Below are 16,097 nucleotides of genomic sequence, written 5' to 3'. Positions count from 1 at the left end.
ATGACAATAAACTGAATATTTCAGCAATTTGACATCACCTTAGTAAACAGCGATGGGGATTTTTGTAAACTGTACTTACAAGGTGATGAATTAAGAACAACAAATACTTCTTTGCTGCAGCATTTTAACTTTAAAAAGAGCTAGCAGTTGAACCCTGAATTCAGAATATTATATTACAGGAAAACAAACTAATTTTGAGTGAAGTCACAACGAGGCAGTGCAGTGTTTCCTCTATGTTGATTTGACCGTGGCGGCCCCCCATGGTATCAGAAATAGGGCTGCATTGTTAAAAGTGCATGTCGGAGAACATTTGTATTTTAGGTGCATTATTTACACGCTGAAGTAGTTACACAGCATTAAGATAATGTCATTAATAGTGGGTTTATTGTTATTTGCTACAGAAAGCTTAGTCTATATGTCAAGCTCAAAGTTGGCCTATATAGTAAATCAAAAAATACAGTTCAATCACAACTGAAAATATGCCTCATTGTGTGTGTGAATAGAGGTGAATAAATATATTTGTTTGTGTTGCAGCAAAGTGTCAGTTCCGTTTCATTGGGGTGCGGGGTTCGGAGCTGCCACCACAAAAAAAAATCCTAAAGGAAACACGGCAGTGTGAACACGCTGGTGTTTTTTAAGGTGACCACTCAGAGAAAATGTTTCCCCACATAGATCACACCAGTACGGCTTCTCTCTAGTGTGAACACGTCGGTGGCTTTTTAAATGTTCAATCCTAGAAAAGGTTTTCCCACATAGATCACAGCTGTGAGGTTTATCTCCAGTGTGAACGCGTTGATGTGTTTTAAGGTTACTACTCTGAGAAAACGTTTTCCCACATTGTTCACACCAGTACGGCTTCTCTCCAGTGTGAACATGTCGGTGATATTTAAGGCCATTGCTATGAGTAAAACTTTTCCCACATTGATCACAGCTGTAAGGCTTCTCGCTAGTGTGAACACGCTGGTGACATTTAAGGCCACCACTCTGAGAAAAGGTTTTCCCACATTGATCACAGCTGTAAGGCTTTTCTCCAGTGTGAATGCGCTGGTGTATTATTAGGGTTCTCTTTTCTATGAAAGCTGCCCGACATTGATCACAGCTGTGTAGATTCTCTCCAGTGTGAACTCTCTGATGAATCTTTAAATATGCAGATCTTGTGAAGGATTTGTCACAGTGTTGACAGTGGTGACGTTTGGGTCCCGCTCCTCCTCTCGGTTTCTATAGCAACAGACAAACAGAGAGAGAGAGTGTTAGTGAACAACCTTCTTAAACCCTGGACTTGCTCTCACTCACAATTTTCACTCTTCATACAATAATTTATGACAAAATGAAGGAAAATATGTGCCGGTTGCAGACATGTTATTATGGAAGAAAATGTACTTTTCATAACTTTAATAAGTTCCGAAATATTCTACATTTTTCAGGCAAGTTTCCCCATTCAAATCATTGGCAATTTAAAAACTAAAACATTTGGTCACTCTCTTCAGTTTTACTTTCAGTTAGAAATTCCATGGTAACTTTAAAATGACACAAACCTTTCATACAGTCTGGCTATTTTTCATCCTTTAAATCCCAATAAAACCTTTTGAAATACATACATTAATTTGACGTCAAAATAAAGGTAAAGTTCTTCTGGTTTCAGACATGTTACTATGGAAGCCATCAGGCTCTTCTCAGTGTTTCCCACAGGTTGAGAATTTACTGACGGTGGTGTGTGGCGCAGGATGTGACGGCGCGGTGCGTGATGGCTAGGTTTAGTAATAATGGGTTCAGTTATAAACTAGTCAAAAGAAAGTGAAAACAATGACAACACAACATTATCAGATCATTTAGAAAGAAAAAAATATTTACATATTAAAGAAATTAGACTAAAAGATGACACAGATACAGATGAAAATATTGCGACACTATGCAGGATCTGACACTATTTCAGGTTATTTATTAAGGCTGCACAATATGAGGAAAATATGTCATATGCCGTTGTTGAATATCGCGATAATGATATAACTTGTGATAAATAAACAGATATTAAAATGTAGCCTATTCAGTTCTGCTGCTTTCAGTAATTTGCTAAAAAACAACAAATTGCTTGTTAAATTTTAAACAAATGACAAAAAAAGTGTAGCCATGATGTGCTTTTGTAAATTAAATCTTTTTTTTTTTTTTTATCTAAAGTAAATTCTTGTTCATTTTGTTTGTTCAATCTTTGTTCATTTTTTGAAGTGTATTAATCCGTGTTTTGGGGTTCCGAAACATAGCCTACTCTTCTGTACTATACATGTTCTGTTGCGCTCATTAAGTTCTCATCTGAGCAGATTTGTAAACTCTGAGTTGTAGTTTAAAACTTTTACAGACAATTTAATAAAACAGAGTTTTATTCGGTCTCAGGTCCAGGTACAGTTAATAGATACAGGCACGGAGAACTGAACCAGACTCTGATAAATGATGTTCAGGGAGCTTTCACAGCAGCGTGGCCCTGTTGTTTCTACAGTTTTATTAGTACAGTTAATCCCATTGCAAGACCACCAGCAGCATGCTACTACTAACGTAACGATAGCCTTTCTGAGCAAGTGCAACGTTGACGTTGTCATACATGCGGCACACAACTTTGCGAGGAGGAGGGGCTGGAGGCAACTGGTCTGTGTGCGCTGTAAAAAATTCACCGTTGTTTGGAAAGAAAATTTAATTCAGGTTTTATCTACCTGGGTGGTGCTCCCAAGTAGAACCAATGTATGGGAAACTCTGCTTCTAACCGCATTAGTGTGGACGTGAGGTGTAAACATAGCAAAAGATTTTCATTTAAAAATGTTAAATAGTGTTAGGTAACTAACCAGGCTTAAAGAAATGGATTGTTAACAATTAACCAAATTGCTAAGAATTACATGAAATCAATGTGTTGTTAAAGTGGTATTGCACAATAGTAGAATTTATTTATTATTTCACGACGGCAAAGCTAGACTGAGGAGGAGAGACTAGGTCGAGTCAGGCTGAGGAGGAGCGACTAGGTCGAGTCAGGCTGATGTAATTTGGATAGATGCGCGTTCATGGGTTTCCTCAACAGACCGCAAGGTCGATCACAGATTTACTGATGCCAAAATGGAGAATAATCATTGTTCATACTTTATACAGAGTGAGCAGCAGCTTCTTGTGGAAGTATGATAACGTGAAACACATTGTTTGTAAAAAAAGAAACCTGGCTGCTGTAATGAAACAGCGAGAGAAAGCAAAGCAGACGATCACGGACCGACTGAATGCGTAAGCAGCCTAAAAATATACATTTACTGACCACTGCTCTGAACTGAAACCGTCATAATCATGCCATTCAAGGATTAGGCTACTCATCATTGGCACAAATTCGTAAACGTTGCGTTAACTTGAAACGGGTAAACGTTGTGGTGCAATTCAAAGTTATTGTAAAATACCCTTTTCTCATCTGTTTTTGTCATTTTACAGCAATTTACTCGTGAAATAAGTTATTATTGTTATGTTATTATTACATTTTTAATAAATCTTTTAAATTCCTCCCTTTTTTGCGCTGTATTAATATTCATTAATATTGAGATTAGATTTCTGGGACTCTTCAGTCTGGAGTAACTTCTTTTTTTAGCTCACCTCCTCCTCCTTCCTCTTGCTCCCTCGCTCCTCTGAGTCTTCCGAGGCCTCACTGACAACTTTCCTCTTGCCCTCCTTCTTCTCCTCCTTCTCCTTGTGTTTCTGCATGTACTCGGTGATAAGGTCGGGGCAGTCCAGGTTGTCTTGTGGCTCCCATGTGTTATCCTCACTGGAAAGGTGAGTGAAGACAGAAGAAAATCTCCTCAGGCTTTGTTTTTAGGCAATACATTCTCACTCTAATTGCTAATTCGTATTATTCCTTTTTTCTATTGCCATTTTGTAAGGTTATTTGCGGGTCTGTAACTTAGTGTCAAAATACCAAACCTTCAACTTTGAGGGCATGATACATGGCTGTAGGTTATTTGCAATTTGTAATTGAACAAGATACTAATATACACACACACATATACATATATACACATATACATATATATATACACATATACATATATATATATATATATACATATATATATATACACATATATATATATATATATACACATATATATATATATATATATATATATATATATATATATATATATATATATATGTATATGTATATATATGTATATGTGTGTGTATATTAGTATTATTATTATTATTATTATTATATAATTATATATATTAGTATATTATCCTGATAAAGTTCCCTTGGCCTTTGGAATTAAAATAGCCCTCCATCATCACATACCTTTCACCATACCCCCACATCATCGCATACCCTTCACAATACCCCCCATCATCACATACCCTTCACCATACTCCCACATGCATACCTAGAGATTGGCTTGGGGTACTTTTCAAAGTAAAGTACTTAAAAAGTAAAATCATCTCTCAATGCAAATCAAGCCAGCTATTAGGCTAATTGACAACTTTAGCATGGGTGTCCTAATTTGTTCACATGACTGTGTGTGTGTGTGTGTGGTGTGTGTGTATATATACATATATATATATATGTATATATATATATATATATGTATATACATATATATATGTATATATATATATATGTACATACATATATATATACATATATATATATACACATATACATATACATATATATATATACATATATATATATATATATATACATATATATATATATATATATATATATATATATATATATATATATATATATATATATATATATATATATATATATATATATATACATACATATATATATACATATATATATATATATATATATATATATATACATACATACAACATACAGAAACACACACACAACACACACACACACACACACACACACACACACACACAGTCATGTGAACAAATTAGGACACCCATGCTAAAGTTGTCAATTAGCCTAATAGCTGGCTTGATTTGCATTGAGAGATGATTTTACTTTTTAAGTACTTTACTTTGAAAAGTACCCCAAGCCAATCTCTAGGTATGCATGTGGGAGTATGGTGAAGGGTATGCGATGATGTGGGGGTATGGTGAAAGGTATGTGATGATGGAGGGCTATTTTAATTCCAAAGGCCAAGGGAACTTTATCAGGATGCATAGCATCCTGGATCCATGAAATGACTGGCCTTTAAAAATAAACATCTGCCTGCCTCTATGGGAATTTAACAAAGGGGTGTACTGACTTATGCCCCCTGTATTTTAAGGAAGAACATTTATTTATTTAGGATACATTATTCATTAAAAAAAGAAAAGTGATGTCCTTTAAGATTGGATTTTTCCTAATTTTTTTAATTAAGGCATTACGATCAATTTCCAAAAGATGATTTTTTTTATTGCTCTTTTTAGTCAACTTTAGCATGGGTGTCCTAATTTTTCCTAACATGACTTTTTTTTAATTTATTTACATACATACATACATACATACATACATACATACATACATACATACATACATACATACACAAAGTACAGGCCAAAAGTTTGGACACACCTTCTCATTCAATGCGTTTCCTTTATTTTCATGAATATATACATTGTAGATTCTCACTGAAGACATCAAAACTATGAATGAACACAAAGGGAATTATGTACTTAACAAAAAAGTGTGAAATAACTGAAAACTTTTCTTATATTTTAGATTCCTCAAAGTAGCCACCCTTTGCTTTTTTGGTAGCGCTGCAAACCTTTGGTGTTCTCTCAATGAGCTTCATGAGGCAGTCACCTGACATGGTTTTCACTTCACAGGTGTGCCTTGTCAGGGTTAATTAGTGGAATTTTTTTCCCTTATTAATGGGGTTGGGACCATCAGTTGTGTCGTGCAGAAGTCAGGTTGATACACAGCCGACAGCCCTATTGGACAACTGTTAGAATTTATATTACGGCCAGAACCAGTCAGCTAAGTAAAGAAACGAGTGGCCATCATTACTTTAACAAATGAAGGTCAGTCAGTCCGGAAAATTGCGAAAACTTTGAATGTGTCCCCAAGTGCAGTCGCAAAAACCATCAAGCGCTACAACGGAACTGGCACACATGAGGAAAATAAAGGAAACGCACTGAATGAGAAGGTGTGTCCAAACTTTTGGCCTGTAGGGGCTTAATATTATAGACTCCTACTTACTCCGAGAACCCCTTCCATTTCAGCAGGAACTCTACTCTTCCCTTCACCACTCTGTGGTCCAACACCTTCTCCACCACATACTCCTCCTCTTCCTCCTTCACTGCTGCAGCTGCTGCAGGCTCCTCCTCCTCCTTCACTGCTGCAGGCTCCTCCTCCTCCTTCACTGCTGCAGGAGGGGCTGCAGGCTCCTCCTCCTTCACTGCTGCAGGCTCCTCCTCCTCCTTCACTGCTGCAGGAGGTGCTGCAGGCTCCTCCTCCTCCTTCACTGCTGCAGCTGCAGGAGGTGGTGCAGGCTGCTCCTCCTCCTCGGCCTTCTTGCCCTTCTTTCCTGCTCCGGTCGCCAGCTTGATGTCTGCTGAGGGCTCCTTTGGTAGACCCAAGGGGGAAACATGCAGAGATTATAGCCGTTTTCCGACCGGATAGTACTAGTACTTTTTAGGGGAAAAGTACACTTCTAAGCAGTTCTATGAACTACTCTCCCCCAAAATCTTATTTCCTATTTGCATTCCCACCGGCCAAGTGACCACAGGGACTGGTAGAAGGGGTAAGGGAGTGATGCAAGCATAGCAACGGTCTTAATTATAATCAGAAAAGAAAGACGCCAAAAAAGTATGAACTATATACTAAATCTAATGTGTGTGTGTGTGTGTGTGTGTGTATGTATGTATGTATGTATGTATGTATGTATGTATGTATGTATGTATGTATGTATATATATATATATATATATATATATATATATATATATATATATATGTATATATATGTATATATGTGTGTGTCAGAATTTAAACAAGTCTCCTGAAGAGAAACGGGTATCTCTCTCTCTCTCTGCCTGTGGCCGTGTGTGTGTGTGTGTGTGTGTGTGTGTGTGTGTGTGTGTTTAATGGCGGACCAGCGAAGTTGTCAAGCCCGCAGGCGCTTGTGGAGTTTAACGCCAAAAGACAGTTAACCACAGATTCCCGTTAATCTTATTGTGGACATGTGTTGTGATATTTAAATAAACAATCCATCAACCGTGAAATAAAAGCCTCTTATTTACGAGAGCAGTCTGAGAGACCTCCGGCTTACAGCGTCCCAGGATGACAGGCCGGCCGGCGAGCAAGCGATCCCGGCTGCAACCGGCTGGGAGTCCCGTCATTCTATGGAGCTTCTCAACTCCGAAAACTTTGAAACAAATTGTCAATTTGGCAACGATTTTCGGAAGACTGCCTATCTTCGAAATCTAAACAGTTCATTTCTCGACTAAAACGTTGTCAGAAGTGAATATTTTAATGAATAAGATGGTGAAAATTGTTAAAATTGTCCCGCTGTTGCTCTGTCTGCAAGTAGGCTACAGGCGGCGCACTGAAAGATCCGGGTTGGCAGTGGGCGTGACTTAAGTTCGACCAATCAAGTAGACCTAGGAAAAGGGAAAAGACCCTGCTCTGAAGTAGGAGCTAAAAAAGTCCCGTAATACAGCCAGAGGAACTTAAAAATTCCACAAATTTGTCCGGTGGGAACACGATGAAAAAAGTGTTCTAGGAACGTTTATGTTCTAGGAACTGCAAAAATCCCTCCGGTCGGAAAGCGGCTAATGATACAAGAGTTAAAAGAACTAATGGGAGGTGGGAGTGAATTATAGTTTACCATGTTTTACTATATTCAAATGTTCTGTTTGAATGGAGAAATGCAAGGGCTGATGAGGTGACCGATCCATAGGACTTCAGAGTGTGAAGTATCTCCTGCATTAAAACTGAAATAACTACTAAAATGTAAACCACAAAAGTCATTAACTGGAGCTACAAGCTACATGCACAGTAGCCTCAATCAACGACAGTTCATTTACCAGAAAATTACCAGATGTTCTTCGCTTTGCAAAACTCGGGAAACAACAACAAATTTTGAGTTAGCGATCTACACGCTGAAAATGGCAAGTTTAGAACAATGTTTTGATCGTGCAACAAGGCAGGCCTGGTTGGTTCTTTCTGGGAATAATTGTAAAGATTTACAAAGAATATGTTTAACGTTATGCCATGTTATATCTAACTGGGATGTTTTGGGGTCGATTGTGGCAGGATTGCTGCGGGTGAAGTAATGTTACACAGGGTGATACACTGGTGAGAGCAAATTAAGTTTAACCATGTATGCAGCTCTTTTAAATAGCTCACTTTACCTTATTGTGTCAACAGTTAACTTCATTTTATATTACAAGTGGCTAGGGTTGGGTACTGTACACATTTTTACCGGTGCTTGTACCGAAACCTGAAATTTAGTTCTGGTAACCAACGGTACCTTTTTTGGGTACTTTCCCTTTGTAATAACAAAAAAATGATTAGTATCTTCACTCCGTCTTACCTCTGTGTGTGTGTGTTGAAGCTGAGCCCTGCGCTCTGTCAACATGCAGATTGCGTTTCTTCTATCGGGGTGAAAATGTTCCACCTAAACAAGTTCCTTCCTGAGACTATTTTGCAGAGCCAAAGTCGTTCGGAGCTTAGCGCCGCCCAAGACGATTGTGATTGGTTCAGGGTTCGTACACCTTTTCCAAAGTCAAAATCAAGCTTCTTTTTTTTAAAGCTTTTTCCAGCACCTTACACCACTGTAAAATATATACAAATACATATTCAAAATTATTATTTTGTTTTTTTTGTCACAGTAAAAGACATAATACTATAAATAGCCAAAATTGTGTTTTGTAATAGCAGAAGGATCAGATATTTAAGGAAAACAAGTTTTATTTTTCAAAATGTATCACTGTCTAAGCTATCTAACCCGCCTGAGTCAATGTAAAAACAATTACCCCCCAAAAGAAAAAATAAAAAAAAAAATCACTCGACAGGTTCCCTTTACTAACCCTGAATTATCACCTTTAAAATGTTTAATCTCTTCTCTTCATGGTTCCTAACAAAACATACAGTAAGACAGCTATGGAGAGGAGCACTGAGTGGGAGGATCTGAGCCAAATGACACACTGACCAGACGGCAGATCGTTGACAGAAAAGCCAGTTGAAACTAGAACATGCATTTCCTGCAGAAAATGCGTGGGAATGCTGGGTAGCTGAATTGCTAAAGCTAAACTAGATGAATAGCTTAAGGCGAGACACTACAGGTGAATAGGGAATCTTTTTTAACTAGCAGATATCACCATGAAACTCTGCCAGTTGATTACTTACATTAAGATGAGAAAAAAATTTATTACAAGTTTTCTGTAATTTAATGTTTAAATATGCAAATTAGGCATTATCTAATGAAAAATGCGCTAATTTGCATATATTTAAAAAAACGAAATCTGAGTATTGGATAAAGCCACGTTCAAAATTATTTTTTCATTGTGTTCACATATTAGATGGGGATAAAATTACAGAGGGATTTATGGATATCTACTTTTGTTATCCTGTAAATCAGAATATACTGTCAATAGCCTTAAAAAAACAATTTTCGCCATGTTTTTTGGAATAAAATGTTATATAAATCAGGCTAGGAATAATATATTTACAAATCCTTCTGTAATTGTCTTCATAATATAACTAGGTACAACACTGTAAAGCTTGGTGTATAAAGGTGCTACTGAAGTGGAGATTTCATTCTTCGAGTATGAGAGAAAAGTCATTTTGAGAAAACGGCCTTTAAAGATTTTTATAGCAAAATTCCACTAATTTCTTATGACAGCCATGAATTACAGACACATATCCCTTCAGGTCCAAATAAGATCCATGTATCTCACTGTTTAACATCCACAACTCATTACTGCTTCATCCATCACTGATCATAACATCCAAAACAACACATCAACATGGCCTTCAACTGAAGACCATTACATCACAAACTTCAAACTGACACAACACAACCATTACACAGCCTGGTTCCACCAAGTTAGTTTACAGTCTACATATCCATGCCAGTACCATAGGGCCCTCCTCCATCTCCTGCTGATGTCTTTTCACTTTTTTGGCTGTGCTTACACTTTTACGGCTCCACTTTGCACTAGTGGAATGGACACTATTGGCTTTTGAGATCCTAACCATGTCGTCATCCTTCATTGCATTAACAGTCTGTGCTCTGAAGCCACAATTTCTCCATCACAGCCAGCATGGCAGAGGCACCCTCACTGAATGTAGAAATAGCCATACTGGCTGCAGTTTTTGGACACTGGGCCCATATGACCAAGTTGAGGCATGCGTTGGCATTCTGAGTGCCTCCATGCTGCACTGTCACTGGACATCCGGTGATACACAGGGATGAGCTTCTTATGAATCATTCAAAAGACCAATATTTAGACCATTGGATAAAGCAATCAAAGAAGACTAAATTGTTATTAAAAATATTATTTTCACACTGTCAGAGATACGAAGAAGAGACAGATCCTGACTAAATACAGGCTCAGTGACCACTAACTGGGTCAGACAGAGATGACCTTCCTCCTCCACTGGGAAAAAAGTATCTTCACTAAGAGATTTACACCTTGGAAAAATAGCCAAAAAAAGTTAACACCAGAAAAGAAGCTGGTAGTTCTCCTAGGAGAGGGGACAGCAGCTCTACTGACAGCTATATGGATCTGTCTGCCACAGCCTGAGGGACTCACAACCACTTAGGATCCCAAAATTACAGATTTGTTTAGTATTGTATAGTAATTATATTAGAATATTATATATGTGACACCTACATATTTAATATATGACATGTATTGTAGGCTGCTGAGAGAGGGAGAGAGTCAGTCTGATTACCTCCGCTGTCTGAAAACTCCTGTTTTCTGAACGATAGTTGACACATCAACGTACTATGTGAAGGCATTTCATCATCTGCTGTCTTAGTGTGTAATCCCCTGTGTCTTCTTGCTAATAACAACTGTTTTCATCTTCTCTGAGGTGATTTTCGACCGTTTTCGACGCATTTATTGTGACATTCTGAACTACCGTGGAAATGTCAGAGCGCGTCACGTGACCATTCTAAGCGAATCACGTTGTCAGGAATTGTCATCAGCCAATGAGATTGCGCATTTAGCGCTAAATCCCCCCTTTTACTTTCACGATTGGTTGCTGATGAAAAGGAAATGACCATATTTGGATCCGACAGCATTGTAGAAGAGAGAGAGAGCTTTCCAACGGTATATGTGATGACAGGGTGCAGACAGCGATCGAGGAGCAGCGGGATGATTTAGAACGCCAACTTTTGTTGAATTTAGGAGAAATCTACCGACGCTAACAGACAAAGTATAGTAAAATAAAGACCTAAATGTGTATTTTTGACTTTTTTTCACCACGTCTGAAAGAAGACATGTTATTGAACACAAATAGCCAAAAATCTCAAAATTGACCAGTGAAAAAAAAACGATGTTTTTGCCTGCCGTGTCTCGCCTTAAATACTTAAAAAGAAGACGAAGTAGTGAAAATAGTTGAAAAAGTAGGAATGGTTTTAATTAACTTAAATTTCATATCATAGTACCACTAATGTACAAAAGATGTGGAATAATTCAAGTTTTTTGAAAAGCTTATGCTAAAGCTAAACAAGATTGCTGGTTAAAATGTGTAAGAAAAAGGTGAAGTTATCAGACAGACGGACGGACGGACAGAGGAAAGAGGACAGAGAACGGAGAAAGATGACAGAGTACAGAGGACAGAGAACATTGAACAGAGGACAGAGGAAAGAGGACAGAGACAGAGGACAGAGAAAAGAGGACAGAGAAAGAGGACAGAGGACAGAGAAAGAGGACAGAGAAAAAAGGACAGAGGACAGAGAAAAGAGGACAGAGGACAGACAGACCAGAACAAGAGAATAGAACAGAGAAGACAGACAGAAGTGGAACACAAAAGCTATAGACTAAAGTTCATAGTACTGCCTGTACAGGGCTCCAGACTGCGACCAAATGAGAGTGTGCGACTGAATTTTACATCCAGTCGCACATGTGCGAAGAGTAAATTTCCCCCCATTTTTTACACGTTAAACGTTGAAATTTCGGTACCTCAAAGCGCGTGAGCGCAAGCTTATCTGTCCTCTCTGAAAACTGACAGAGAGCAGAGCTCTGACACAAACACTCACAGAGCTGCAGACGATGCAAACTACGTCGGCGTTGCAGTTTTGTTGAAGTCACAGTGATTCACGGAAATGCCGATAAAGTGGTTTCAAGTGTGGTTACAGTTTTTCATAACTTCAAGCAGACAGCGTTTGCTGCGATATGATATTAATGGCGAGGCGAAAGCGGTCGCGGTGCTGTTGACGTCACACTTCCTCGGAGACAAGCAGCCAGGCACAACAGTTATATGATAAACTTAAAAATGTGGGCATATCAGCGATTTAAAAAAGTGGTTCGCTCTGCCTTTCGCTGGGAAATATGGAGGACGATTTACATTGCAGCTAATGGAGGAAAATGTGGCACTCTCCCCATTTGGAAGCTTGCTGAGCCAAAAGTATAAGACATATTGCATAACTGAGCACATTGGCTGAAACTAGACAAAAATACCTATGTTTTGATGTATAATTGTGTATGACAAGTAGATATTGTGGGCGTGAGAGCAATTTATAGAGAAGGGACAAAGATAATTTTTTCGAAGCTTCACACTCTAGATGACATCACTCTAAGCAGTTTAATCGATAACATTTCCTGAAATGATCACTTAACTTAAACAGCTTTTTCACAAAAACTGTAAAAGATATCAAACAGAATAGCAGTAGCCAGATGGCTGAATAGTTTGTGAACATTTTAAAGTTTGAATCACGTCTGTAGGTGAAAGAATGTAGGAGATACATTTTGAAGCGGAAGAGGATTTGAAGCATGCTCTCATTGACTTCAATGTTTAAAAAAAAAGTGTTAAAAACCTTAATATTTTAAAAAGTATAAATAGTAGAAAAAAAAGTTGAAGTCCCATCATTAGCTGAAAGAGCTGAACATTTTAAAAGTTGAATGTTTTAATAGCTGAAAGTATGCAGAAGTTACAGAGAGCCTAAAAACGTACGGAATAATAATAAAACGAAGATTAATAAAGAACAGAATAACAATGATCAGTCTCCCCGTGTTGGTACAAAAAGTGCCACAGAACACACCAAAAAGACGAGACGTAATACAGCTCTATAACAGCAGGCAGCGCTACTCTGTGTTGTTGCCCAAGAAATGAAAACCGGCAGCTGATTGGACAAAGGCGTCACATGGGTTTGTTTTCTCTGAAAATTCAAAGCCAGACTGTCACGGCGGCCGTTCAGAATACGATCTCATATTGTACTAAAATAGTTCACTGAAACATGTTTCTGAAAACATTTTAAGCGAGAAATAGGCCTTGCAGTTGTTGAATCTGTCTTCATTTCAGCTCAACAAAGGTCAGTTTAAAAGATTTTCGTCAGATTTGGAGAGACTCCATTCACCTCATTCCACTCGCCATTTCCGGGTGAGTCCCGACGGCCCTGCCGCCGAGTGAACACGTCAGGTTGGCCAAAATGAACGCCGACAGCCCCCCAGACTGACGACGGCACGGGACACACCGAACAGATTCGAGGCACTGACCTCGCCAGACTGTCCAGCGGCCGATAATCGGCCGTGTGCGTCAGCACCTTTAGATTTTGCTCAAAGTTTATGCTACCCTTAATGTCCTTTCACACTTTTTTCCAAATCTAAGGCATGCCGTACAAACTTGTAATGGTTCAGTCATATTGACATGTTTGTCTTCCAACCTACAACAGTTTGGGCTGCCTATGAATTAATGTCCATTGCTTCCTAGATAATGGATTTTAAGGCTGTAAAACTTTAGTAATTTCAAGAGCTAAAAATATGAAGACACAGGATTTGAACAGAAATATTTTACAGGCCTTGGTTTTGGGACGCATTCTTGATATAGACAAGGTTTGAACAAAATCTGAGACTCACACGCAACATAGGGCTTGCCGATAAAATGATAACGATATGTCTCGCAATAGACACGTAATCAATATTAATAGAAAATGCGTCCGATAAAACGTTTGATAACTTGTTTTTCTTCATCAGAAGAAAACAGAGGTTGTGAAGCAAGTTTGGTTGCATGAACAAAGGCACTCACTCTCTGGTAACCTAGCAACGTAGGGAGTGACACTAACAGCCAATCATATAACAGTATCAAGTTTGGTTGCGCCACATCGCTGTCTCGTGATCTTCAATAACAGAACCGGCGGCATGGAGTGGAAAGTGAGTGCCGCAGCGAGCGAGGAAATTGTTGATAAAACAGGAAAAGTCAGTATGGCAGTTTTGGGGATTTTATAAGTCTGACTGTAGACAGACCAATGTCGTCAGACCGTCGTTCCCACCAACACTGGAAATACCACAAACTGGTTTTACCACCTCAGCCGTGCTCACACTTTGGAGCACAGCCTATTCGCCATTAAAGTCCAACAACATCTGCAGCTGCTACACCGCACAAGCAGCAGACCACCACGGAGAGGTACTCTGCATCAGCGCCTTACTAAACACTACCAAGAAATAACGGAGGCAGACGTGCTGAGCACTGTCGAGAAGCCAGGTCACCAACCTAGCACTAAACCTGCAGAAAATAGCCTAGTTTTTCTCAGGTTTCTTATATTTAACACTTTGCACTATTTTATTACACTTTATTAAGCATTTCTTACTTATTCTTTAATTTTGCACCTTAATGTTAAGAGATAATTGTTAAGTGTTCATTGTGATTTTAGACCTATGTTTACATTTGAATTATTTGAGTGTTTTCCACGGTTGTGTTGACATTTCTGCTTTTATAACTGAGGGTATTATAATCAGAGGAAGGTTAAGTTTAAAAATTTTTTTTTTAAATTTAATATATTTTTCTACTGGTCCTTATTTTAAAAGGTCATAAAAAATAAAAATAATTATCGATATTGACCGATATGAAACACATATCGTGATACAGTTTTCAGCCATATCGCCCAGCCCTAGTGCAACAACAACCTGTAATTCCATTTTAACCCAGAAGACAGTGCACAGACACCTGCCTGATAACCCTCCATCTGAAACGATTTCTGTTCAGCAATCAACGATTGTTGTTAAGCACCGGGCTTGCAACGTTTGCAGGTTTTTAATTTGCGGGTAGTTAACGTTACAGTTACTGTGATGTAACTTTGGCTATGTTCACTGCATATTCCACAAATGAACGTGCCATAATGGACATGCAATACTAACATTACATTAGCCGCTTTCCGACCAGGTAGTTACAGGAACGTAGTTTTTGGAAAAGTCCACTTCTAAGCAGTTCTACTAACTACTCTCCCCCAAAAACATTTTTTCAATTTGCATTCTCACTGGCCAAGTGGCCATAGGGACTATAGGAGGGGTAAGGGAGTAATGCAAGCACGGCAACGGTCTTTATAGTGTTAAAATCAGAAAACAAATACACCAAAAAAGTATGAACTACATACTAAATCTAATGTATATGGCATATTTGTCATAATTAGAGAAACGGGTATCTCTCTCTCTCTCCCCCGCCTCTGCCGGCTGCGTTGTGGACGTGTGTGTGTGTGTGTGTGTGTGTGTGTGTGTGTTTGTGTGTGTGTGTGTGTGTGTGTGTGTGTGTGTGTGTGTGTGTGTGTGTGTGTGTGTGTGTGTGTGATAGAGACGGCCGGAAAGCGAGGTTGTCCAACTGTGGAGTTTAACTCCGAAAAGACAGTTAACCACAGGTTCCCGTTAATCTTATGATGGACATGTGTTGTGATATTTAAACAAACGAACCGTCAACGACAAAATAAAAGCCTCTGATTTACGAAAGCGGTCTGAGAGACCTCCAGCTTACAGCGGGGTCTCTGAGCGTGACTGGCCGAGCAGCAAGCTAGCGGCCGGGGCAGGCGCCTTCTGGCTGTCACCTCACTTCATGGAGCTTCTCATCTCCGAAAACTTTGAAGCCAATTGTCAATTCGGCATCAATTTTCGTAAAACTGCTGATATTCGAAATGTTAACAGTTAATTTCTCGCCTAAAACGTTGTCAGAAGTGAATT

At 38.7% G+C, this 16,097-nt stretch overlaps 3 protein-coding genes across 5 annotated transcripts in view; all 3 read right to left on the bottom strand.

The window, feature by feature from the left end:
* Positions 1–16,097, bottom strand: part of LOC120571336 (chromo domain protein LHP1-like) — a 132,728-nt gene that overhangs the window by 69,989 nt on the left and 46,642 nt on the right. The gene's annotated exons all lie outside the window — the stretch shown is intronic.
* The window catches only part of LOC120571130 (zinc finger protein 664-like), a 181,974-nt gene that overhangs the window by 160,154 nt on the left and 5,723 nt on the right, over positions 1–16,097 (bottom strand). The window contains exon 2 of one of the 3 annotated variants that reach the window (XR_005641197.1): positions 6,399–6,543. The exons of the other annotated variants lie outside the window; for them this stretch is intronic. The gene's annotated coding sequence lies outside the window, so the exon portion shown is untranslated. Of the gene's footprint in view, positions 1–6,398; positions 6,544–16,097 lie in introns of those variants that run through there. 3 annotated transcript variants of the gene reach the window in all.
* On the bottom strand, positions 363–7,319 carry LOC120544551 (zinc finger protein 239-like). The gene is made up of 4 exons (XM_039778418.1): positions 7,250–7,319; positions 6,179–6,377; positions 3,613–3,781; positions 363–1,218 (listed from the first exon to the last, which is right to left on the bottom strand). The coding sequence occupies exons 1-4, from the start codon at positions 7,317–7,319 to the stop codon at positions 553–555; spliced, it is 1,104 nt and encodes a 367-aa protein (XP_039634352.1). The 3' UTR covers positions 363–552.

The sequence above is a fragment of the Perca fluviatilis genome, chromosome 2 (assembly GCF_010015445.1).
Source record: "Perca fluviatilis chromosome 2, GENO_Pfluv_1.0, whole genome shotgun sequence".
In the NCBI taxonomy this organism is placed as follows: Eukaryota; Metazoa; Chordata; class Actinopteri; order Perciformes; family Percidae; genus Perca; species Perca fluviatilis.
The sequence above is the reverse complement of the archived record's forward strand: the minus strand, read 5'-3'. Positions and strand labels throughout refer to the sequence as shown.